This window comes from Anoplophora glabripennis, unplaced genomic scaffold (assembly GCF_000390285.2).
Source record: "Anoplophora glabripennis isolate ALB-LARVAE unplaced genomic scaffold, Agla_2.0 scaffold1, whole genome shotgun sequence".
NCBI lineage: Eukaryota > Metazoa > Arthropoda > Insecta > Coleoptera > Cerambycidae > Anoplophora > Anoplophora glabripennis.
In genome coordinates this window covers 1975204-2001153 of record NW_019417028.1, presented here as the reverse complement: position 1 = coordinate 2001153, position 25950 = coordinate 1975204, and the positions used below count along the sequence as shown (strand labels likewise).

The 25950-nt window shown below is 31.7% G+C and overlaps 3 protein-coding genes across 3 annotated transcripts in view; 2 read left to right on the top strand and 1 right to left on the bottom strand.

The window, feature by feature from the left end:
* The first annotated feature begins 166 nt into the window (after nt 1–166).
* LOC108914462 (serine/threonine-protein kinase PAK 1) lies at nt 167–4844 on the top strand. The gene is made up of 2 exons (XM_018720320.1): nt 167–764; nt 2300–4844. Exons 1-2 carry the CDS (start codon nt 355–357, stop codon nt 3357–3359), a joined length of 1470 nt encoding a protein of 489 aa, XP_018575836.1. The 5' UTR covers nt 167–354; the 3' UTR covers nt 3360–4844.
* Nucleotides 4845–5985: 1141 nt separating this feature from the next.
* On the bottom strand, nt 5986–7956 carry LOC108911566 (methionine synthase reductase-like). Its single transcript, XM_018716572.1, has 4 exons — nt 7846–7956; nt 7664–7795; nt 7369–7611; nt 5986–7314 (listed from the first exon to the last, which is right to left on the bottom strand). The coding sequence occupies exons 1-4, from the start codon at nt 7942–7944 to the stop codon at nt 6445–6447; spliced, it is 1344 nt and encodes a 447-aa protein (XP_018572088.1). The 5' UTR covers nt 7945–7956; the 3' UTR covers nt 5986–6444.
* A 668-nt stretch (nt 7957–8624) lies between these two features.
* Nucleotides 8625–25950, top strand: part of LOC108911486 (KAT8 regulatory NSL complex subunit 1) — a 28112-nt gene continuing 10786 nt past the window's right edge. Inside the window, exons 1-2 of the mRNA XM_018716471.2 lie at nt 8625–10742; nt 19429–19991. Of these exons, the coding sequence (XP_018571987.1) occupies nt 9394–10742; nt 19429–19991 (1912 nt within the window). The 5' untranslated portion in view covers nt 8625–9393. The remainder of the gene's footprint in view (nt 10743–19428; nt 19992–25950) is intronic.

The following is a 25950-nucleotide window of genomic DNA, read 5'->3' as shown; positions in this document are numbered from 1 at the left end:
CTAACCATTGAAAATATAGGGGTAAGGACAGCAACCAAAATCGAGCAACGTAAAAATTAATACAAAATGACAGTTTTGCCGACAACTGATCATCTTGAAAATTCTCCTCAATACGAAATTTCCCTAAACCGCCCATAAAAAATTTATATGAATCTGTCAAAGTTTTACTAATGAATTCAAGGGTGTGTGTCATCGCCCATTAGTTTTTAACATTTCGTATATTTTTAGTTTTTAATTCACTAATACTGTAATAAGATGTAAACTGTGCCAACACAAATAAGACATCATCAATATCTCCTGCAACCAAAGAGCAACCTGATTTTTATTTTTTTTTGAAGATACTGCTTATTAAAGATGAGCTTCAACTTTTTTTTCAAGAAGAGACACACCAGAGAGGAAAACAGCACTGCAGCGGTTATAGGAAAACCGACAAATGTAAACCATGATATTCATGTTACTGTAAATAAAGAGGGAATCTTGGAAGGTTTACCATCAGCATGGATGAGACAGATTGGTACTCAGATAACTAAAGACGAACAAAAAGAAAATCCCTTAGTTGTTAAACAAGTCCTGCAATATTATAATTATTCTATAAAAAAAGGTAACGAAAATGGACAGGAATATAAACATATTGTTACCGAGAAGGATATTGTCGAAGAGTCCAAAATGATCGATTTGTATATGCATTCAAGAGATGCCCATAAGAGTAAAGATTCAGATTTATCAGATGATTTAAATAAAATCGATGACAATGTAGAAAACAGGTGAGTTATTTATTATAAGTGCACTCTTGTAATAGGAAATAGATAAATAGTACCTATAAGTTTGTTAAATCTCACGTCTGCATCCATTGAGTTTCGTTTTTATTGGTTTTATTTTAGCAGTATTGTCATGTTTACAAGTTTAAATTATTAATAAATTTACTACATATATACTTGAAATCATCATAGTATTGTTGCTTTCAGAAAGATTAAATTTTTCATAATTAGGAATTATTCGTTTTGATAGTACCTACATTAGATTCTATTTTCAACTTCAACAATTTTTGATAGCTTGTCTAAGGAATTGTTTCTTGAACGTACCTGGATAAGATATTTGTTGTCAAAGAATGTTATAATTTCATTTTAATAATTATAGAAAGTTATAATTAATCAGTACTAATTAATTTCTAAATTTGATACGTACTTTCCAGTTAATTGGTTCTTGTTCTTTTGAAAGTATTACTGCCTGTTTTATATTTCTTATGAGCTGTATTCCATGAATATTTCAAAGAATAATTATCTAAATTATATGTATATAAATTTAAATATAAATTATCAGCGTATTTGTGGTAATAATCGTAGTTTAGTGGGGATGACATTTTAAGAACTTGTAACAATTAATTAATTTTAATATTTGGACTAATTTTTATAAGTTACTTAGTTAACTTTTTAGTTTCTACAATCAAAAAGTTTCAATTATAACTAAACAATTTTATTATGAATTTTTCAGATTATATTATTCTTAATGCAAGTGATAAGTACAACTNTAATTATTTCTTATATACTATAGTTGTTATTCCTAATCTGAAATGCAGATCCATGAAAGAACGTTAATGTATGGTTATTAAATCAAAATGGGTTTACCTTGTTCACAAATATTATCTATTCAAACGCAAATGTATCGTCTAAAAGGAAGTTAATAAAGATCTATACAGTACAATATATAAAATGCATATTTACCATCTAATAAACGATTAAAGTTATTTGGATCCTCGATTACTATTTTTTTATTATCAATTTCAAATATTACTTTGTATTTTTTGCAGTGAATCCATTACCAAATTTTTTTATTTACAACTTAACCTATCCAAACCTCTAAAAAAACGAAGTAGTGACTACTAGGTACGAAACAGAAAATACATAAACAAAGATAGAAATATTAACTTAAGATCCAAACCAACCCACAAGTCCGGTTTGATGGTTAGGCAAACTCTGCCAAACCGGGTTAACAACATTTCTCGCCAAAACGGCAACCCGCAACAAACTATAGTTAACCGGGTTAGCGGTTTTCTCGCCAAAAAACCCTTATTGACTTTTAGCTATGATTCATTGCCGACAAGTGGGTTTTTAGCTGTAATGCAATTTGTTATATCTAATACAAATATGTAGAATATTCTTTATGGTTGTACCAAGTTGGAAGTCTATACTGTCAATGATTCTTGAGTAGATGATCAAAAACTGTGCTATTTATAACGACTCAGTTATATGAAAGTATAATCTTGTTTACTCCTTAGGTAACCGTTTTTATTTTACTTTAGGACTTCCCTACCTCCTAGACCTCCAAGAAAAATAGACACCCCCAATCTCGTTAAATCAAAACACCTTGCGCAAAGCACAGAAAACCTAACCGTAGCCGACGATATCGAGTACCGATCAAAGTCCAGTTCCTCAGAGGAAGAATTTCTTCGCAGACACACGGGATTGACAGACGAGGAGTGCATGAAAGAAATTAAAAATATATGTAATCCTGGAGATCCTTACGACTACTACGAGCGCATCAACAAAGACCTCGGCTCCGGAGCCTCAGGCATGGTCTTTGCTGCTGTGGATCGTGCTACGCAGCAACTGGTGGCTATTAAAGACATCGATATGACGAAACAGCACAAGAAAGATCTGTTGCTGAAGGAAATCGAGATAATGAAAAAGTTCCAGCATAAAAATCTAGTTAATTTTCTGGACGCGTTTGTTGTTTACGACGATCACTTGTGGGTTGTAATGGAACTTTTGGATGGGGGTCCCTTGACTGATGTCGTTACGGAAACGATAATGAAGGAGGGTCAGATAGCGGCCGTCTGCTACGAGGTGCTACAAGCAATAAGCTATTTACACGAACGGGGTACAATTCACCGTGACATAAAATCCGATAACGTTCTTCTGGGGATGGACGGGACGGTAAAGGTGACAGATTTTGGATTTTGCGCAAATGTTATAGGAAACGAACAGAGGGAGACTATGGTGGGAACACCGTATTGGATGGCACCCGAGGTGGTTACTAGACAGAAGTACGGCAAAAAAGTCGACATTTGGTCTTTAGGCATAATGATAGTTGAAATGTTAGACGGCGAACCCCCATACCTTAGAGAACCACCCCTCAGAGCTTTATATTTAATCACAGCTAACGGCAGACCAAAGATTATAAGGTGGAACACCTTAACTCCAAAATTGCAGAGTTTTATCGATATATGCCTCCAAGTGGACGTTGATAGAAGAGCGACTGCTGACGATTTGCTGAATCACGAGTTTTTAGAGAACCGCATGGAACTTAAAACACTCACTCCCCTGATAAAGGCTGCAAAGAAGATATTGCACAAAACATAGGCAGTGCACATTTTATACCATTTCATAAATTGATGTATTCACTATGTCGTAAGTTTTTCTCACCCAAAGTGTTGCTTGCAAATATTTTTTTAAGTATACAATTATTACACTGTAAATATCAAGTCTTTTTGTTTCCTAATATGGTTTAGAATTATTTCTTCTTACATCAGTTAATAATTAACTTCAATATTTGGCAGAAAATTCTCGATATACAGGGTGTTCTAGTGAACATATGTATAGAATTTTTTAAATAAAATTTTGATGTAATTCTGTTTTAAATCTGTCGCGTGCAAACGTTCTTGAAGCATTTCCAATGCTGTATGTTAAAAAAATATGTAATAAATAACGAAAGGACTATTTTTAATTTTATATCTGGAATAATCACAAATCATAAAATGTTATCTTCTCTGTGAAGTGTGTAGAGTAGCAGTGCATTTTGTTGATATTGATAGGAGACAAAATACTTACTAAGTATAGTCGGTTAATACTCAGAGCTTAATATTTGTATACTTAAAAAAAATTGTTAGTTAAGACGGTTTAATTAATAATGTCAAACGATAAGTTAATGGATGCTTTATCAATATTATTTTACTGAATTTTCCATTAACTTTTTTGTAAATATCCATTGTGTCATACTTTATTAATGAACCAAATAAAAATTTTAATCATTAATTAAAGAGGAGCGGAATTGCTGTAACAGAATTTTTGTTATGTAAGTATTTCTTCCATATTTTTTAATAAAAATTTTTATTATGTACCTCAACATCATTCAACAATCTAATTTCATCGTACATATGTTAGAAACAGTTGGAAATCATAAATTTTATTTTTGCTTATAAGTAGTTCACACAGTACTTCCTTGTACAGGGTGTGCAGACAATAATTTCTTTATTGTAGAAATATTTAAACTAAAAACAGTGCTAAAGTCATTCCATAGCACATTACAATTTAAATTTATTAAAAAATGAAAATTTCATTAATTTTCAAGATTTCTATAAATAGCAATGAGGAATTTTGACTGAACCTTGTACATTTAAATTTTTCATTCACCGTTGTGATCAAACATTACAAAGTATTATAGAATTCCTTCAGGCTTTGCAAGTCGGAGCAAATGAAATGTATTATTTTTTACCTTCTTTGGATTACTTTAGGCTGAAAAAAATGTGAAAGTGTGTCTCATATAAGTAGAAATAAGGGTGCAAGCTTTTTATAATTGTATGTATTGACCAGTCAATTTTAGAAGTATTTTACTGATTAGTTTATAAGGGTCCAACTTAGTTTACTTAGAACACACAAACTAAAGACTGACTGGCATTTTATGGTCCAATTTTTTGAGAAACCTTTACGAGGATATATTTTATAAAATTTTATTATGGTATTTTATAAAAAGGTGTATATAACGTAATACCTTAAACGTGTGCAATTATTATTTTTTTGTATTGTACATATTTTATCATATTATATTTTTACGATGCTGACGTGATTCAATAAATATGTAATTGTACTCCTTTATTTTATTTTATATCCTTTCTAACAAATAGGTGCTACTCTACAGGATGTTGCAACATTCCTCACATAAACATAGGCCTGCAACTTCTGCGATACGAAATATGATTTTTTTTTTAAATACAGAATTATTCATTAGCATCTATGGATAGCATTTTTGCATACGCCTGCATGTTTCTTATGTGACAAGGCCAGAGATAGAATCATTTTTACGACTTAGGTGTTTTTCGTATGTTTTTACAACAGAAAAACCTAACCTATCAGTTAATTTTTTTATTAGTCGAGAAAATACACATGCAACGAGCGTGGCTGTAGTGTAAAATGTACTAAATAGACAGTGCAAACTTGCGCCAGAATATCTACCTATATGTAGACGCAAATTAATTATTCAATGTTGGTCCATGTGACATGTTTTTGAGGACTAATAGAACTTACGAATTATTATTGAAACGATCCACGTACCTTTTTTCAAATCGGGATGCCTCGTGCCCCTCTTGAGTTTTTGGATGCAGCAACATTGGCTCTAAAGTAAACCGGCTTATTCTCTATGGGTGAGATAGAACCTAAAAAATGCGTTACAGTTTATATATGATCACTGCTACTTGATACCTAAGCGTTCATAAAGCCGAATTGTCAATGAACGACTTACTATGAAAGCAAAACTGATGGTGTGCTTTGTGTTTTGTTTTTACTAAATACTGCGAGTGTAATTCAATGCTGGCTGGAGCACAATCAACAAAAATTTGTTTTATTTCACTACTTGATTTGATTTTACTCTTTTGCATTTTTAGCTGTTTGGCTAGTATTCATCAAAATGTGACTTAAAACATTCAAAAACATTTACATTTACATTTTTTATGAGCTAGTTTAAGTAAGATTGTAATAAAATTGTTTCAAACAGATAAAAACTTTTATTTTTGTTCAAAAATTCACCAGCAAAATCAGAAGAGGTAATATAAAGAGTATACAACTTGATGTTTTGTGGTAAAGAATTTTACATTCACTAAATAACAGAAAAAAATACAAATATAAATCTACTTTCAATGACGCTCTTGCTTACATGGATACATTCACAAAATATTTTTAATTGGTAATGATATTGATTTACTTTTAACTTACCAAGATATTCGATGATAATACAAAACAATAATTGATTCATGACATAAAAACTTATTTTCAAATTTTAAACTCTCTGTTGGTACTATTGCATGAGAATATGGATGTTATTTTAGTTTTAATTTGTTGGCAATCAGAATCCAGAAAACATTTTGACATAAAATATTTTAAAAGTAGTGCAGAAATTAAAGTTGATTATCAAGTTCTTGTGTGGATTTTAGATTAATTTATTGATAAGGTAAGTCACATTTCTAACAAAATTTATGAAAAATTAGTTTATAAGTATTCGCTTTTCTAGTATTGCCCAAAGTTTTGTCTATATTCTACATTATTTGAATAAGATATTGGTTTCAAATTAATATTATTGATTTCACAGTCTTGAATTTTTCAACAAAATAAATAAAACGGGTTTTATAGTAAAATTCTATATTTAAATATAAAGTGTAGTCATTTTATATTTTTATTATGACCAACAGTCAGTTATGAATCGGTTTTCTTTAACTAATTCATTTAGGTAATCTTTCGCAGCAGATTCTTCCAAATGACCGTGCACTACAAGATTATTTATCAGTGCATCTTTTACTCCTTTCACCGTTGTTTTTGCATCACCACAGACGTATACAATAGCACCATTACGTAATATGTTATTTACCAGTTCCTCTCCATTTTTATTCATTTCGTCTTGTACATACCATTTTTTCTCTGTAGACCTTGAAAAGGCTGTATATAATTTTGTTAACACATGTGTCTTTAAATACTCTTCCAGCTCATTATGGTACAAAAAATCTCTGTCAGGGTATCTACAGCCATAAAATAGATAAGTGTTACCCATGACACCATTATCGTTTATTTTCATTTTTTGTCGATGATTTAAAAACCCTATAAAGGGCGCTATTCCCGTTCCTGTTGATATCATTATTAACGGGGTGGTTGTGTCAGTTGGGATTCTGAAATTATTTGGTTTTCGGAAATAGATTGGTATTTTTTCAATTTGCTTGTCACTATATCTAATTATTTCTTCGAGCCATCCGCTACAAACACCTTTCGTTCCGTCATCATTATCGACAATAAAAAATGTAATTTGTAAAGCATTGTTTTCTAAAGGAGATGATGATATGGAATAATATCTTGGTTGTAATGGCAATGAATGTTCTAAAATTATTCCTATCGGAGGATTACAAGATGGGAATGTATTCAGTAACCCCAACAAAGTGTGTGCTTTTCCAGTGATAAGATCTGCATATTCGTTAGAGCCCTTCGGAGAGCAGAGTTTTTCCAGTAAACTGATTTCTTCGGGATCTCTGGTAAATGGAATGAGTGCTTTTAAAAATAACTACAAGAGCATATAGTTAGATGTGAATCTTGAAATGCAATTAGACAAGCTTACCTTCTTAGGAGGTTTACGTATGTCAATGTAGTACGTGAAAATATCTTTTAAAACACCCTGTCTAGGGATATGTTTTGGTAGTGTTGCACTCTTTTTTGTAGTATTTTCTAAAATACCTAACTCGTATAGCTTTTCCTTGTCAGACTCTATATTTAATCTAATCAGTATTTCGTCAACCTCTCGATCATCGTTACGAGGTAGAATACCAATTGTATCGCCTGGTAAGAAATTATATGAGATTGTCTGAAAGGACAACATGAAATAAAGTGCATATATTTATTTACATAAAAAATACCATAGTACTAAGTTTTAAGTTATAAACTCTTTTAACATCCTGTCCTTGTGTTAACAATTTAAAATTTTCAATTGTAACAAGAAAAACATCGCTATTCGAAAATGGTTTGTTCCTAAATTCGTAGTGGTTAATCTAAAAATTATTGAATTAAATTTAGAAAATGTGCTGAAATATTATATTACTTTTTCTAAAGGCTTAAGATTATTTACAAAAGTCAAATTCAAATAATTTGACATGTTTTTAATCGTATTTAACCTAACAAATGGAAGTGCGCATTGCATCTATCCACATGACAGACGTGACATTTACTAGTTTTCCCTTGTTTGTGACTTTTGTGAGAAAACTTGAAGCAAATTTTGTGCGACTTGAATTTTGTATAAATTTGTAATAATTCAAATTAAGCTATTTTGTAAGTACTTAATAAAGCAATAATAATTCATTTTTTACAATTTTTTAAGGAAATATATGTACGCTTAATTAGAAACCAAATAACCTTCATTCTGTTTCGAGAACTTTTTATAAGGGCTCATGTCATAAAATAATTTAAAAGTTTGGTAGTTAGTTATACATTAATCCATATCTGATATAATTTTATTTTACTTAGCCGACTTTTTTAATTCCGCATATTAGGCATATGAGAAACTATCACTAAGTTGGGAGGTATCTATCTATACTTTTAACATCAAAGTTATTTGTATTAATTTATCTATCTATACAGTTATCAATGATATTTAATAATAAAAATGTACTTGATTTCGATTAGTCAGTTTTGTGAACAAATTGCTTGATTTCCAAATTCGGAATTTAAAATGCCCGCCGAATCAATTTTGGAAGTCAAAGTCGATAAGGTGATTAAGTACTGTAATGGTCCGTTAGATGGCCCCTGAATTTGTCAATTGAGAATCTTATTTCATAGTTTCCTAATTATATCGTTGAGACGTATCTCTGAGAGGAAAAATCATTTTTCTAATTATTTGTCGGAAATGCATAATAAAGTAATGAGAAACTTGCAAAAGTTCAATCTTTTTCAGTGTTCTATTGGGTTTTAGAGTGAAGCAGGCCTTGGCTTCAAGGAACTTGCGTTTGCTCTGTTCACGATTCCGTTGCGCGCCGCTGTTGGTTGTTAATGGACGAGTGCGTTGTTCGGCTGTTTTTAGAAAAGTCGCCATTGTTGTTCAATAAAATACGCTGAAAAATTACAATTACCCTTTTTTCGTTTAAGATTTGTTAAATAAGATATTGTTAACGTAACTATAAAGGTAGTGGGAAGTTGTGAAAATAAAATACAAGTGAGGTATCTTTGTAATAAGTGTGTAAAGTGGTGCAATGTTTGTTAGATGCGTATTCGGTCTATGAGCTGAGCTCCGTAGTACGTTTCGTAAGCTTGTACTCGTCACGTGGGAGTGTACCGTTCAAAATACATTTTAGTTACGTGTAATTAAAAAAAGTGCAATAATTGAAGTTTTTACTATAAATAATTTATAGCAGAGTATTTCTACAGTTTCCCTACTATTTAACGTGTTTTTAGGCACATTGAATATAGCTTCAGGAAGTTTCACTTTTATGTTTTCGTTATGGAGTTAGCCGGCGACTAGTTCTAAATTTTTAAATAGCCACAGCTGTATTTATTTATGGAATTTAATTTGAGTTTATTGATCAAGTACTCTGACCAACGAGTTTTTTTTGCAGTTGTTAGTGACATGAAAGACTTTGTTATTAAAACTGGATGAATGGGATTGCGTACAGCCTCGGTGAGGCGTCCCCATGTGGCGGTCATGGCCCCAGCCCTAACAGAAACAGCTCAAACCCAAAACTTTAATTTACCATCGAAAGCTCATTTGGAACCGGCATCTCCAATAAACAGTTACGAAAAAAATAACAAGTACCAGGCTACTACAAAAGAAGCATATTATAAAAGTGATGATCATTTAAGCCCTTTCAATTTGGAGAGTGATGAACTGAGTAATGCAATTGGTAATCTTAACACGCTTGTTTTGGCTTCAGAGAAATTTATACTGGGTAAGTGTTTGACTGAAATAAGTGGTGCCTCGGACAACACTTCAAACCAAAATTCCAATATAATGAGCCTTAGCCCATCACCTATGGGCGACCAAGAGAATAAAATGGGTCTTCAAAAAACTGGATTGGATGTTTCCAGCATACATAAAAGTTCTAGTGATGTAGACCAGTTGTTAAATAATTTTGGTTCAGTGTTACCTGAATCGGAAACGACAGGTGATTTAGGACATAATGTAGATGACATTATGCAGGTGATTAAATCTATAGAGGGCAGTGAAAGGTTAAACAATACCCCCAATGATTTAAACAGTGAAAATGACGAGGTATTTCCTATAGCTGGAACAGATTTAACGAATAATTTATCTTCATTCGAAAAAGAACTTTTGGAAGGTGTTGATATGATGAATATAACTATGGAAGATCAACAGGATGAACTAGAAACGGTCGATAGGCAGAAAGAATCTCAAGCCAAAGAAGTACTAGCTGATTTACAAAAGAAACATGCGAAAATAGAAAGGCGGTTAGACTTTTTAAGAAGACGTGTTTATAAATTACAGAGCCGATTTATGGGGCAACATATCAGTGGTGAGATAGTAGGAGTTTTTGAGAATGTTCACAGAACACTAAAAAGGACAAAGGAGACTTACGAGATTCCAAAACAAGATTCGCTAGGTGGAACGTTAGTCGGTAACGAGTCTCTAATAGTAGAAAAACCAAAACCGATGTCTTATGGATCTGCCAAAACGTTGGTGCGGAAGTTAGAGATGTCTGCAGTTGTACAAGCTAATACTGCATCTAGGCAAAAACATACTTCGAAATACTTTGGATCAGGATCTGTCGAATTGCCCACATTCCGTAGCAACGTGTCTGGTATGCTCACTCTACTACCTTGGCCTGTAGAAGCCAAATATGAACTGCAAAAGGTAGCAGGGCAATTGCAAACGCAACTAGGATTGGTGCAAGAAGAAGTTGATTCTGAAGCCACCGAGAGTAGCTCTGGCAGTGAAAGCTGTGATGAAATGCAAAGTTACAATAATCCTCATCAGCAGTACCTTAGTATGTAAGTAATTTTGGATAATATTTACATAACTAGGTACTTCCTCATATCACATATTTGAACAAGCTCAATTTCGAAGGTATTATCTGATAAGAAAGTTAGTAATGCCTAAAATATTAATTGCTTATTAAACCGGCTTGTTAAATAAGAAAATCATTATCGCTAATTTCACAATAAATTCTTAAAAATTATTTTTGAGAGTAATAGTTTTGTTATTTAACTCTAAATTTACATCGCGTCACATATTTAGTATTTAGACCTAGATCTTTTGTAAATATAGATTTGTATGTAATTAATTTTGCTTCTGTTTCAACAGTCTTAAAAATTGGGACTAGCATTTTCCAAAGTTACATAAAAAATGATTTTAAATGAACTTGTGTCACTTTTTAATAGTTTTTAATAAACTTTTATTTGTATTATCAAGATACTTCAATAATGTTTTTTTATTTCTATAAATTTTATAATTTTTTGTGATGTTCTATTTGCCCATTTGAAAATTGGGGAAAAAATGTTTTCATTTAATTTTTCTTCAGAATGGTATAGTAGTTTTTATATATCTACCTATTTGGTATGTAAACGTTTTGTTAACTAATGTTTTAAATCAGGGAAGAAATGTCAGAAAGCGCCTCATATTTTGGGGTCTTGAATTAAATTATTAAAAGATATAACGACTCCCTTTAACATTTAATATAATTTTTGTCATAAACATTTTAATTTTTGTTATCATAGTTAACAAAATATGATAGTGTCCACCACTGTTGACTGCTGGCTAATGAATTTATAATGAAGTTGTCTGCTACAAGTTGATTCATGTTCATCGCCTTTAAATTTAAAAACATGTTAATGAGTGCCATTCGAGTACGACTGTAAAATATAAAAATTTATTATCGAATTGCACGCACTGATATGAATGGATATTGAAATACATATAATGAAACGTTTGGCGGCAAACGTATTGTTCCAATGACCTTGAACGCATATGCGGGTTTGATTAAGTAATGAGTCAGAAAAAGATGGTAGATAGAATTTACAAACATCAAGAAATAACAGCGGAGCGGATACAGAACCTAACTGATTTTTTATTTCGGTTGTAGTTAGGTTTAGCAGCAGGAAGCCATAGGAGTAATTAATTGTGCAAGCTTGAGTAATATTTGAGTAATACTTTAATTAATTATTTTCGTGAGCGTTTTAGTGTACAAATTTTGATTGGTGCTTTGTCCCGTCGTTTAGCATTTAGGTACATTTTAGTGTATACTTAACATTTTCTTTATTCAAAATAGGTAAAATGACATTTATACCTACACCAAGCTTAGAGACTTATATGATTATATGCCTTGATTTAATAAAATCCTTGATAAAATTATCACACCATTAAAGACTGCAAAGTTGATTTTCACGCAAACAGCTGATCTGATTTTAACTTTGACCCTTTGTTGTAATTGTAAGTTTGTTCCTCGGAAATAACTAGAAATTTGTAATGACATTACATTTTTAAGCATACTATAACGGATGTAAAAGAGAATAAGTTTTTTCTTCATTTTTTTCTTAATTTTTAAACATTGTAGTCCTATCTTTTTATTTTTTCATTTACATCGTTATCTCTACTATTAAGTAATTGAAATACACAGTTAAATTAATGCGCTATTATTGCAAAACTAAAAACTTGTAAATTTGCAGTGAAAACAATTTTTTGCTGGGTCTATATTAAAAAAAATAGATGTCACGTTAACTCTATAAAATTAGCGACCCACTTAGCACAAAATATTTCAAATTGTAGAACACTAAAAAACTTTACAAAATTGGATTCTTACTACATCGTACGTTTTTGGGGAAAAAATAAAATATACCATGTTTGTATTACTAAAAGTTGTTTTTTAAGGAATGATAATAATTCAGTCACTTTAACCATGAAATAATCACGCATTTTCATTAATTTTGAACATCCTGTATCTCGAAAATGAAGCGTTTTCGTTTATAGGAACTGTTTTGCTTAAAATCCGCCAATAAAGCTTGGGCAGGCATTTTAGTTACACTCTATATAACAAATAAAATTATTGCGGCTATTTATTAAGTTCGTAACAATGCCGTTTTAAAAGAATGTATATTTTCAACTTTAGAATGAATAATAATAAACATATTGTTTACGATTGCATATTCGGTAATTATTTCCTGCTTAACCTTCTGTGATCGGCTGTTGATTACAATGTAAAATCGAGAGTATAGCCAATATATTGAGTGACAAGAGTATGTACGAGTGCATAGTTCATTGAAAATTTTTCGTAGATAATAAAATGGTACAAATATATAAGCAGTCATGTAATACTAGTCACTATATTAGTGACTGGCAAACTTATTTTGTAACATAATTATTTTTATTCGACTTTTCTGAAAGTTGCAAACGTATTTCACAAACAAATCGACCTTAAGATAAAATCGAGGATAAAAGAAATCTCACTAAGTAACTTTTTCTTAATATTTAAGGATTGTGTCTTAGTAATTGTATTTAGGTGTTTTAAATGTTGAATTTAAGGAAAACATTACCAGTTTGTAACTCTTTAATGATAACCCCGGGAAGTTCAAATATTTGCGACTTTGCCGTTGTACAGGATGTTTAATCTTTCGACCTACTTTACGTAAATCGGGTTCGTCAAATTTAAATAACAATACAATGGTTTGAAGGAACAGCACAGCTATTTGTAACAGTAAGATTCGTTTTTGTGTGAGCTCCTAAACGAAAAAGAGAGATGTTTATATTTCGTACAAATTGAACACTTCTTGCGGTGGATTAATCAACCCTTAGTGCCGTGAAAGCTGTAAAAATAAATCCTGATCAATATCAAAATAATTATGTGGCATATTTTTAAGCCACTTACGCATAATAATACAAAGACTGAAGGGTAGCGAAAGGAAATAATAATTTTCCGCCTTTCAACATCGATAAATTTAACGAATTAAAAAAAGGAAATTGTAAGTAATACTTTGTTATTAATATAAACGATGTTATAGCTTTTCTTGTATCCAAATATTCTTAACTATAGGTAGATGTTTTTTTTTTCTTTAAGCTCATTTACAAAAAGTTGATTAAGCTTTATAACGCACTGCTATAATTTCAATTTATCGCGAGGTATAAATATTTATTTGTCCAGTCAGTGGTGCAGCCAAGGGAGACTAAGGCGCAAACTTATTGAAAAAACAGTACAGAGATAATAATTGTTCACAATGTCCACCATTTTGCCGAATACGTTTAAGAGCTATCAAGAAATTCCACACTTATAATGTCTCAAAATTCTTGTGTTTTTCGATTTTGCATATATTGTTTACTCTTCCCCACAATATTTTGATCGATCGAGGAATCTTGCTACCCAATTGAATGGTCTTATCCGAGGTCTTATCCTATCCATTTAGATACAATGAAATGTATTGATTTAAAGTATGTATTGTATTATTAAGAACGTGCAAGAACGGGATAAGTGACTTGTAACTTATACCTATTGCACAAGTTTATAGCATGGGATAACTCTTATTCTTTTTGATTGAAAGTATTACTTAAATGTTTTGATAAATTTAAAGTGTTTATAGATTGTTGGTAAAAGTACTGAGGTTTTTCTTCGATGAACAGTTGATGAAATATTTATATCTTTACGGAAGTTACGTCATATCTCGTCAGTCAGATGTTTGCTTGCATGTGTTTGGAATACAATCGTAATGGTGGTTTATCACAATACTATTTTAAAAATTTACATTTCACTACATTATCTCCAGGTATTTTGTACCTAATGTATGTTTATTGAAGCACGAAATTCGGTGTACGCGTTGTGAAAATCGTTTTTATTCGATCTGTTTACCTTATTTTTGTATGGGTTACACTGGTTACAGTTTTTTACGCAGTTTGCATGTTACACCGCATATATAGGATTAACAGAATATAGTTCAGACCTGAGCCTATGAAGATTCCACAATAGATGATGATGATGACAAGGCGAAGTTTTGTGGACCATAAACAGGTGGACCAACTGGTTAATTCCGGTTATATGCTACCATTAAAAACTACGTGAACTCGAAACTTGCCTGTAATATTTAGTATGTACCTAGGTAATAAATATTTCAATAAGACTGTTTTCTGGGGGTCCACGTACTTTGTAGGTTTTTGGGAAAATAACTGCTCTGGTTGTTTAATCACAGATTAGCTTAATTCACGCTTTTCTTATGGAAATTTGAATGAATAGTAAAGTATAAAATTAAATATGAATACATTCGTGGTTAAAATAATTTGTATTGTTGCGTCTTGACTAAATATTAAAAAATAAAGTGATGGTAAACTGAAATCGGATGTTAAGCAGTGATTGAAAAATCAGCTATTATTTTGACACATTCAAATCACAAAATAGAAATACTTTGGTTAACAATAAATAAATGGTATGAAACTTTATTTTTAAACATACGTTCAAGATAGTTCTTGATTATTTATATATAATAACATAACATAAATAATGAACAAGGCGTGTCAGGATGACCTTTGTTTAAAAATATGTAGAAGGAACTCAATTTAAAATAAAAAAAAAATATGCTAGCATGAAATGTTCAGAATCCGAAATAAAATTGTAAACGTTTCGAAATCGGATAATCTAAAACTTAGACTAGTTTCTGGTATTTTTGTTATCATATACTAAGGATAAACAAAAATAAATGTCGCAAATACTAGATAAGAGACAAAATAAAATTCCTCGCATGCTATTTATATAATTTCTTTTTGCACAAGTGACTCACGGCATTACCTAGTTGTATTATTCTCCACTTAGTAAATGGTATTCACGAAAAAACTAGTGTTTAAACTTAAATGAATCATAATTAATAATTAGCGTGTTGATGCAGCTTTATGACTGAGAGTTATACTAGGTGAGTCACGTATTTCTTTCGGTAAATATCAAGAGCATAAACTTGGATCAAAAGTCGTACATGTTGAACTGATAAGTAATCTCTCGTATCTGATATGCATTATGCATACAACTTTTATGAAATGTAAAAAAATTTGTTGTCAAGTAATCGTAATTATCGGAAACTAATCATGCTGTAGCGTTTTTTACTAAATTGTGTGTTTCATGTAGGTGTATAGAATATGGTCGTATGAAAGGCATACGATATTATTTAAGAAAAGGTGGTAGCGTGTTTCTAGCGCGCAAAGGAATATCATTTGTTATCAAGTTTTTTGAATAGTTTTTAATTAACATAAATTATGTCTCGTTGCGGAGGACGAAATACAAATTCTTGAGAAACGCTATTAAGTGGATAATTCAGATGTATTAAAAACTGCCTTCCAGGCGGGTTAGTGTCTGGAATTTGAATAGTTTTAGAGAATTTGTAAGAGTGAAGAATAAAATTTATAGCTCATTCACGCGATACTAGAAATGAAGAAGTTCTTTGATATTACCGAAACCAGAACCGAACCTCAAAGTTTTAAGCCGAAATAGGATATTTTGCCGAAAGTGTTTATATTTTACCATACAACCTATTGTTGCTTTTTTAGAAAAAAAAAAAGGTATAACTTCCAAATTTTGTAAATCTGTTTGTGAGTCTCATATCAGTGAAATAATATACAGACTTAGCCTTGTTTTCTTTATTAGGAAATACTTATATAAACAAGATAAGAAAAATTAAGCGTTAAATTTTTGATTGCAAGAAGGAATACATTGTCTCAAAACCGGCTCAAAACCGCTGAAAATCTAACAAACAGATTTGTGAATCACTTGAAACGGATCGATACAACGTAATATGTCAAAAGTTCGGCTTTTTTATTTTTTAAAGCTATTTTAGAACTTTTGACATATTACGTTGTGTTTAACATCTTTTTTTCAACAAAATGTTCGATTATTTTTTTTTTTTGTGGAACGAATAGTTTTACAATTTATTCAAAACTTCAAGGGTCCATCTGTCAGTATTCGTCCGACATTCATAGACCAAATGAAATATGACCTGTATACTTTTGCGGGAAAACGTTCGCAGTCACGCAGAAGCCGTTTACAATCCTGCAGATTTGACAGGAAATTGTCGATAAAAAATCACAAAATTCATTTTTCGAAAACCGATTTAAAAAATCAGCATGCCATGGATTTGTAATCTGGGTATCATTCGATAAGTACCTAAGAGAGTTCCATTTTAAAAAAATAATAATTGAAATCGCACAACTCGGTCAAATTTTACGGTACTGAATTTTTTTTCTCGAAACCCAGATTCGACTGCATAAAATAAACTTCAGAACTTACTGCCTCTTGTTTTTTGTAGAGATACAAACTAAGAATTAAAAGGAATAATCAAATGCTTTTAACATCTCCCCCTGTTAACTTATTTGTACGACAACTTGGCAAATATACGTCAAATATTTGGAATATTTCAGAAAATAAATGCTTTTTAATTTTATTGCTATCTTCAAAATCAATTACCACTTTTTGAATTATATTTGGAAAAGGCAATAACTAGAAAATTTCAGTTTATGTTTTGACGATTCCCACTTCTGATATTAACAAAAATAAATGTTCATCCACGCGCNCTATTTTAGAACTTTTGACATATTACGTTGTGTTTAACATCTTTTTTTCAACAAAATGTTCGATTATTTTTTTTTTTTGTGGAACGAATAGTTTTACAATTTATTCAAAACTTCACGGGTCCATCTGTCAGTATTCGTCCGTCATTCATAGACCAAATGAAATATATTGACCTGTATACTTTTGCGGGAAATCGTTCGCAGTAACGCAGAAGCCGTTCATAATCCTGCAAAATCACTAAATTAATTTTTCGCAAAACCGGTTAAAAAAAATCAGCATGCCATGGATTCGTAATCTGCTTATCATTCGCTGATAGACTAGGCGGTATCTGTTTTGGTTTGGGTGAATCGTATATCCACGGAGATTTTTGGCTTTTTGGCTTTCAAATATCACTAGAAATTAAAAAATTTTTATGCGCATAAAAAAAACGTGGGCTTAACTTTTAGCGGCACATATGTTAAAAAAATTCGAAAAATATCATATTTTCCTTCCTATTTAATTATGTATCTCCAAAAGTTGATTTTAGGCGAAAATGGAAAAGGAAAATAATGTTTGTAATTAAATTTTTTACAAAATATGACTAGTTACAAATCGAATGAATCATTATTATTGTAAAAATCGAAAAAATTGCCAAAAATGGGGTTTAAAACATTACTTTTTAGGGAATTTTTTTGGGGTCTTTAAGTTGGGTATAGGACCTTCAAACTTGGCTCAAGAAAACTTCATGTTATGTAGAATCATCGCACGAAATTTCATCAAAATCGGTTCTATAGATTTTGCGATTAGCCCGGATGTCACAGTACATTTGGTGTAAATGACGGTTAACTCTGATCGGCTATAATTACGTAATTAATAGACCAATCGATCTGTTCTTTTTTTAAAGAAGCGTCTCCAAGAACTTTTAAAACCTAAAAAATTTGATTTGGTTGAATATTCAGTTATTCTAATTGTTTATAAGTACAAAAATTCGACCAATGTTTAAACAAGAGCCAGAGCTCTCCTAATTGACGGATTCGAATTTTTCAAAAAGCGTTTGAAAGCTTGAGAGCCCTTCTATATGTGATTAAATTTTCAAGTATCTGCAAAATGTTGAAAATTTGCAAATTTTTTTTTCAAAATCCGGATTGCAAAATCTATCGAACCGATTTTGAAGAAATTTGGTGTGATGATTTTACATAATATGAAGTTTTCTTGAGCCAAGTATGAAGGTTCTATACCCAATTTAAAGACTTCAAAAAAAATTCCCTAAAAAGTATTGTTTTTTAACCCCACTTTTGCGATTTTTTCGATTTTTACCATAATAAACATGATTCATTCGATTTGTAACTNTTTTATTTTTTAAAGCTATTTTAGAACTTTTGACATATTACGTTGTGTTTATCATCTTTTTTTCAACAAAATGTTCGATTATTTTTTTTTTGTGGAACGAATAGTTTTACAATTTATTCAAAACTTCAAGGGTCCATCTGTCAGTATTCGTCCGACATTCATAGACCAAATGAAATATGACCTGTATACTTTTGCGGGAAAACGTTCGCAGTCACGCAGAAGCCGTTTACAATCCTGCAGATTTGACAGGAAATTGTCGATAAAAAATCACAAAATTCATTTTTCGAAAACCGATTTAAAAAATCAGCATGCCATGGATTTGTAATCTGGGTATCATTCGATAAGTACCTAAGAGAGTTCCATTTTAAAAAAATAATAATTGAAATCGCACAACTCGGTCAAATTTTACGGTACTGAATTTTTTTTCTCGAAACCCAGATTCGACTGCATAAAATAAACTTCAGAACTTACTGCCTCTTGTTTTTTGTAGAGATACAAACTAAGAATTAAAAGGAATAATCAAATGCTTTTAACATCTCCCCCTGTTAACTTATTTGTACGACAACTTGGCAAATATACGTCAAATATTTGGAATATTTCAGAAAATAAATGCTTTTTAATTTTATTGCTATCTTCAAAATCAATTACCACTTTTTGAATTATATTTGGAAAAGGCAATAACTAGAAAATTTCAGTTTATGTTTTGACTATTCCCACTTCTGATATTAACAAAAATAAATGTTCATCCACTAGCAAATTTTCGATTTATGAAGAGCATCAATAATTTTCTTATCGACTAACCCCCGTTGTTGTTGCAGACAAAAACGGGCCCTTTGGAAATACTCGACCGAGCGAGCAGCCATCGCCGCGAGATGGACGTGGCTGCAGGCGCAGATAGCGGACCTGGAGTACCGCATCCGACAGCACACGGACCTCCACAAGCAGATCCGGTCGAGCAAGGGCTCCATCCAGCTGGGGGGCACCAGCCCGCCGTCGACGACCGTCCCCTCGTCGCCCACCACCGTCAACGGCTACCGCGGACAGCTCCCCGGCAGCTCGCCGCTGTCCGCGAAGGTGATGGATAACCCCGCCGGCAACGGCGCCTTTTCAGAGTACCAGTACCAATGTTCAAGAACTAGACCTTTAGTGAACTTTAGAAAGAGGAAGTTGCTGCAGATCTCGGGTCTGCATGCGGTGTCGAAAAAGGCCGCGAGGCCGAGCACGATTCGGTGCGGGTGTGTTCCATTGAGTGTGCCGTGCGCCCTTTGCACCGGACGGACGGATCCCACCCACCCCAGGGACCCGCCCGACACCCTCAGCAAGTCGGAGAGGGTCGCACTGCTGGATCCTTGCTTCCATCCGGTTTTTTCATTGCCCGAAGGTAAATACATTTTTATCACCTTTAATTTTTCAATGTTGGAGTTAAATAGGTAGTCACCAAATTGTGTATGGAACAGTAAAAACAGTAAATATTAATTTTGTTGCTTTATTGTAACTAAAGTTTTATGTGTTTTTTATCAAAGTTCAATGTATTCAGCGATACCTAAACACATAGGAGTTGGTTGTGTAAACAGCTTGATTCTTATCAGATTTATTTCTAAAACTGCAAAGGTCTTAAGAAAAAATACTTTTCGTTGAAAAAAATTATTAAAAAACTAATAGAAGTGTCCATAAAAATGTTAATTTTTTTTTTGTTTAAATTTTGAGAATCTTGCAGGAATATTTTTTCTCTGTATTTGTGTTGTTTTAACAAAGAATTGAGGAATAAGCATGGAATGTATGTTTACCATGAAATGAAATCTCACTTTAATGACCCAAAAATTCATATATTGTTGTCTGCCTTCTTTTTTTTTTCTTTAAAATGGCATCTAGGAATCATATTTCTAATTTGGATGGAAACTCTGTATTTCCGTAATATTCAGCAAAATGTTTAAGCTGATTGGTTAGGATAATAGCTTCAGGTATAGCCTCTGTTGGTACTGGAACCTCATCGACATCAGAATCTTCAGAAAATTCTTGTATTTCAACTGGATTTCCAATTTCTAATCCTGAATCTGGATCTTCAACATACAAATTTTCATCTAGGTTCAAAAAATCGGTTTTCATTATCAACAAATTCTTATTTTTGGATCACATGTAACATCCTCAGTTAACTGATCTTCACTTTGCATATTTTCACGGTTAAATCCTGTTTTACTGAAGCAATTTTTAACTGTTTCATTTTATTTTGTTTTTTGTGCGTTTAAAAGAATATTTTCTTGTGTCCGCGTCCGTTCAAGAGAATGTCTGTCTAAGAGGGAGTTAACACAATGCAAATTATATGAGTTTCTCGTTTGGAACCACGAGAAACTGTCTGTCCAAGGGAGGTGTCCGTGTAAGAGGAGTGTCCGCGAAGGAGAATTTCACTGTACATAGTTTTTACTTTTCTCTATTCGTTTACGGTAAATTCTGACACAAACGCTCGAAGAATTGAAAAAAGTGTTATTAGCTCTTTATATAAAATTAACGAATTGCCTCTATTTTTTTTAAACATAGGTGGAGCAAAGAAATGGTTTTGATGACAAATTCTGATGCAAACAGAATTATAATATTTTAAAGAGTGACCGAAAAATCACCCGTTTTTCACAATTCGCAAAAAACTGAGGAACATAGATAAAAATATGTTTTTGGTTTCAAATTACTTGTAAAAAATTAAGATGAGCATAGCTTTTAGTTTTTTGAAAATTTTCAAAAATCACTCCTATTTAGGGGTTGAAAAGACGCCCAAATTGAAGAATTGAGTATTACCCATAAATATATAAAAACTATTAGCATGTGCATTTTTTTATTGAATTATTCTTGATACAAAGAAAGATTTATTCTCATGATAATAAGCATATTGAATTAGAAAATCCACCCTTAAGCGCGCTCAGAGGGTGGAATCATCCCCAAAAATAGACAATATCAGAAACAATTGTAAAAATTCCAAAAAAAATATATGTATTAAGATAATTCACATGCTAATAGTTTTTATATCAATTGGTAATATTCAAATTCTTCATTTTTGGCATTTTTTCAACCCCTAAGTAGGAGGTGATTTGAATACTAAAAGCTGTGCTCATTTCAGTTTTTTCCAAAAAGTAATTTGTGACCAAAAACATATTTTGTATTTTTTTAAATTTTCTGCAAATTGTGAAAAAACGGTTTTGTAAATTTTTTGTTATTTCACATTCTTTAAGCATTTAATTTACTAAGACTATTCGGTTTTATGGCTTTTATGGCTCGTGCTGTTACTTATAGTCTGATGGTTTTTCGAGTTTCTATGCCATGACCTGTGTATAGGGTTGCCAGATCTATTTCATGACAGACCCGGAGAAATTGATGTCAAAAAAAAAAAAGGTCTACAGCAGCCAAATTGATGTGTAAAAATAAAACAATCAGATCTGTCAGGAAAATAAATTTCGGGGGTAGGACGTCTTAACCCGGAAATGACATATTAACCCGGAGCCCGGAGATGTACCCCGGAGACCTGGCAAGCCTACCTGTGTACCTGGTCGCTGCCAGTTACGCACTTAACAGTGCACTTCTGTAGCCTTATACAGGGCCCAGGTCTGCTCCCACAGAGCCTAGCCTGAGAACAGCAGGGATAGGTCAGCGAGTTTCAATTAAGACTAAGAAAGTCTGTAACTTTATATAAGACTTTTACTTCTTTTTACCTCAGGAACGTCCCTATCAAGTTTGTGAATTTTCAGTAAATAAAATAGCTATATGGTTTTAAAATCTTGATGGTCAGGTAAATCTACATAAAAAACTTTAAATATTTTAACTAACTCACAGTGTTCAAGTTATGGCATATAATATATTCAAAGAATAAGATGTAAATTGTTTAGAATTGTCATAAAATATAGATTTTTTCAAATTTCAAATAAGTTAATTGCTACGTAAAATAATCTTTAAAGTAGTGTCAGAGTCCATGCGTTTGCATCAAACATGTACAAATATTTGACACGTGTTAATGATTTGTTTAATTAATGAAAAATAATGGTAAAAAGACATGTTGTATGCGACACAGCAGTAAAGTGTTTATCGAACTGGTGTGATATATCCGGACTCATCCGATAAAGTATCGCTTTATGCCTTGTTGCATAAATTACTTGTTTTTCTGCAAACCTCCTCACAATCATATGATGATGATAAAATGATTACTGTGCGTACTAGGAGTCGTTTTATTTATGATTTTAACCATACCTGTTGGTCATAATGTACAGAGTCGAGATTCACAAGTGTTTTACTCGTAAATATGGAAAATTTTTCGAAAGAAAAGTGAACATAGGAGTTTTTTATTAAATCCAGTAATAATATAAATTTGAAGCAAGATAATGTTACTTCACACAAATAAAATTAGAGATAAAATCAATGTCAGTGCCAGGCACTTGAATAATGTAACGCAAATAGCCATGAATATATGGGAGTACTACTGTATATACTGGAGTTGATATTTAAATTTTTAATTTTTTTTATTATCAAGCTCTTGTATTTTTACATTAAAATAATTTAAAATGTATTCATTTATGTAGCAATTTGGGAATATTTAAGTATTATTTAAAATACTTAAAATTTTCTTCAGATTGGTATTTGTTTATGTTTCTTTAAATTTTTGCTAATTTTGACAATATTTATTGATGATTTACACGTCTCAATGTCACTGAAACAATTTCAACAACTAACTAAAATTAGTATAGCATGTAAATGTTTTTATTCATCGTGAGTATTGGTATGGACCATTCAGGACACTATAAAATGGAACAGTATTTGGAAAATCAGAAAAAAGTTTTTCTAATCAAAAACTATTTTTCACGGTTTGTTACAAATTTATTACTATTTTTGTTTTATTTTTCCTTTCAAAATTGAAAAATGGCATTTAATATAGTTGTCATAGATGAGCATCTGGTTTGAAATGATTTACATTTTGTTAAGCTGTGTGGTGGATGTACCTTTATGAAACCGACAGAAAATAACCAGATGGCCCAAATGTAAACATGTGTGGAAGCAGGTATATACAGGGTGTTCTGAAATTAATGCAACAAAATTTGGTCACAGATTCTTAAGACAAATTTAGGGGACCCGTATTGTTTATTTTTGCTAAGTGGGCCCCTCTTTCGGAGTTGCAGCCCCCTGAAATCCACCCCTAAGAATAGTCTTTTTTTTATATCAGAATTCCGTTGTACGAGAATCACTAAATTTGGTATACAGGGGTTTCATCACACGTGGAATCTGATAATGCTACGCTTTTTTGGCGGGGAAGAATCCCATTAAGACAATTTTTCGTAGGTCCTCTTGTCTTTGGAGCAAAAAAAAATTTGGTCGCATATTTAAATTTCTTAAAAAGGATTAGTCTCCTAGAAAACCATTGCATTTAGAAACTTTTTTGTCCCTTGATACTTTTTTCGTAAAACTCAATATTTTCGAGAAAAATGTCAAAATGTGATCGAATGCTTATCGTGATTCTCCATTTTTCTCAAAAACATTGTGTTTACGAAAAAAATATCAAGGGACAAAAATGTTTCTAAATGCAATGGTTTTCTAGGGAACTAGTAATTTTTAAGAAATTCAAATATGCGACCAAATGTTTTTGGTTCCAAAGAAAAGGGCACCTACGAAAAAGTGTCTTAAGGGGGTTCCCCGCCAAAAAGCGTAACACTATCAGATTCCACGTGTCATAAAACCCCTATGTATCAAATTTAGTGATTCCCATACAACAGGGTTCTGAGATATATAAAAGACTATTCTTTGGGGCGGATTTCAGGGGGCTGTAACTCTGAAAGAGGGGCCCACTTGGTAAAAATAAAAAATATGGGTTACCTAAATTTGTCTTAAGGATCTGTGACCAAATTTTGTTGCATTAATTTCAAGTTTTGTCTCACTTATTTTATCAGGATTTTGACATGTTTCATATTTTACTTCATAATAACAAATTCTTTGATTTTCTTTAGTAAAATTGTCCGTTTATTGTCTATTTAAAGTAGTTAATTGATTTTTACGTAACTCATGTTTATGTGAAGGAAAAAAAACACCCGGATTAGTATTTACCTGTTTAAGGGAGGGACATACAATTAGATGGTCAAAAAATTTGATTTTTTCTTTTTCCTTTAAAATATAGTAAATCTATCGTAGAATACGCATGTAAAGTTTTAAAATGAAATTTGAAGACCTATTTATTTTCATTCTTTTCCAAAGAGAGAGCAGAGCGTAACATGTACTTCGGCGCTGTTGACTCGGAGACCTTTTGTCTATTGTGCCTTGTTTTGAAGTACTAGGGACGGATTTATTTACAAGCGCCGGTATACACCTACAGAGTGAGCGCACTTATCGATACTGAAATTCATGTATAATGGTAGTTAGTATTATAGCTCTGTCGCTCGACATAAACACAACTTTTTCTCAAAACAGCATTTTTGAAGTTCGTGTTGATGATAAGTTAAAAACAATTTGACCGATTTAGCTGAAACTTGCAGGATTTCTTCTTTATGACATCAGCTTCGAGTTAAACAAACAAAAAATTTGGAATTTATATTGGAAAACTAAATAATTATTGCAAAAATTAACAAAAATTGTTAATTTTTTCAAAAAACCTGCCAAACAACAAAATTTTTATTTTGTTTTAATTTTTTTAAGTTTAGCCATTAATTGTAACTGTTTTTTTGCATATTTTTTTCCCTGGGGTCTTGGCTTTTATCAATCAAAATAACGACGTCCAGGATCAACATAATGGATTCATATCCGCTATTTTGTATGAAAATAAAGAAAAAAAAAATTGTATACATTCTTCAATGTCCTCTTAACAAGTCTACAATATTTCATTACCATTGAATAAAAAATTATCTAACCTGTCTAATTGTAAGGCATTTGACGTAAAAATATTACGAATCAACAATTTCTTTACAATTTTAATTGCAATAATTCGATTTCAGTATCTCAGGTTTGATTTTAAATTTTATGCACAATTTTGGTGCGAAATTTTCGAACATACCGGATATCACATTTGCTTAAATTAATCTAGGAAATACTTTCGAAACCAGGAAAATTGCAAAAAAAAAAGTATTTGTGACAGAAAATATTTCTGAAAATTTAAGCACTTGTGGTATAAGTGTAAATTACCCACTCAATCAAAAACATAAAAAAAATTGAAGTAAGTATGCACTGATAGTGCTCGAGATATTTTGCGATATTTTTAAATGTTTTATCTACTTTGAACAACGTAATTCGTTAAAAAAAAACCTAAGGCTATGGAAACTGAAGTAACTCAATTTGAGACTATTTGGGTGTTATAGCGACACATTTTTTTTGAGAAATATTTGTAA

Coding starts and splice junctions, on each gene's coding strand:
- LOC108911566 (XM_018716572.1), bottom strand. CDS start 7,944: ATGCAATGCGCACTTCCATTTGTTAGGTTAAATACGATTAAAAACATG. Junction 7,612..7,663: donor ACTTAAAACTTAGTACTATG/GTATTTTTTATG, acceptor TTGTCCTTTCAG/ACAATCTCATATAATTTCTT. Junction 7,315..7,368: donor TACGTAAACCTCCTAAGAAG/GTAAGCTTGTCT, acceptor ATGCTCTTGTAG/TTATTTTTAAAAGCACTCAT.
- LOC108914462 (XM_018720320.1), top strand. CDS start 355: ATGAGCTTCAACTTTTTTTTCAAGAAGAGACACACCAGAGAGGAAAAC. Junction 765..2,299: donor GATGACAATGTAGAAAACAG/GTGAGTTATTTA, acceptor ATTTTACTTTAG/GACTTCCCTACCTCCTAGAC.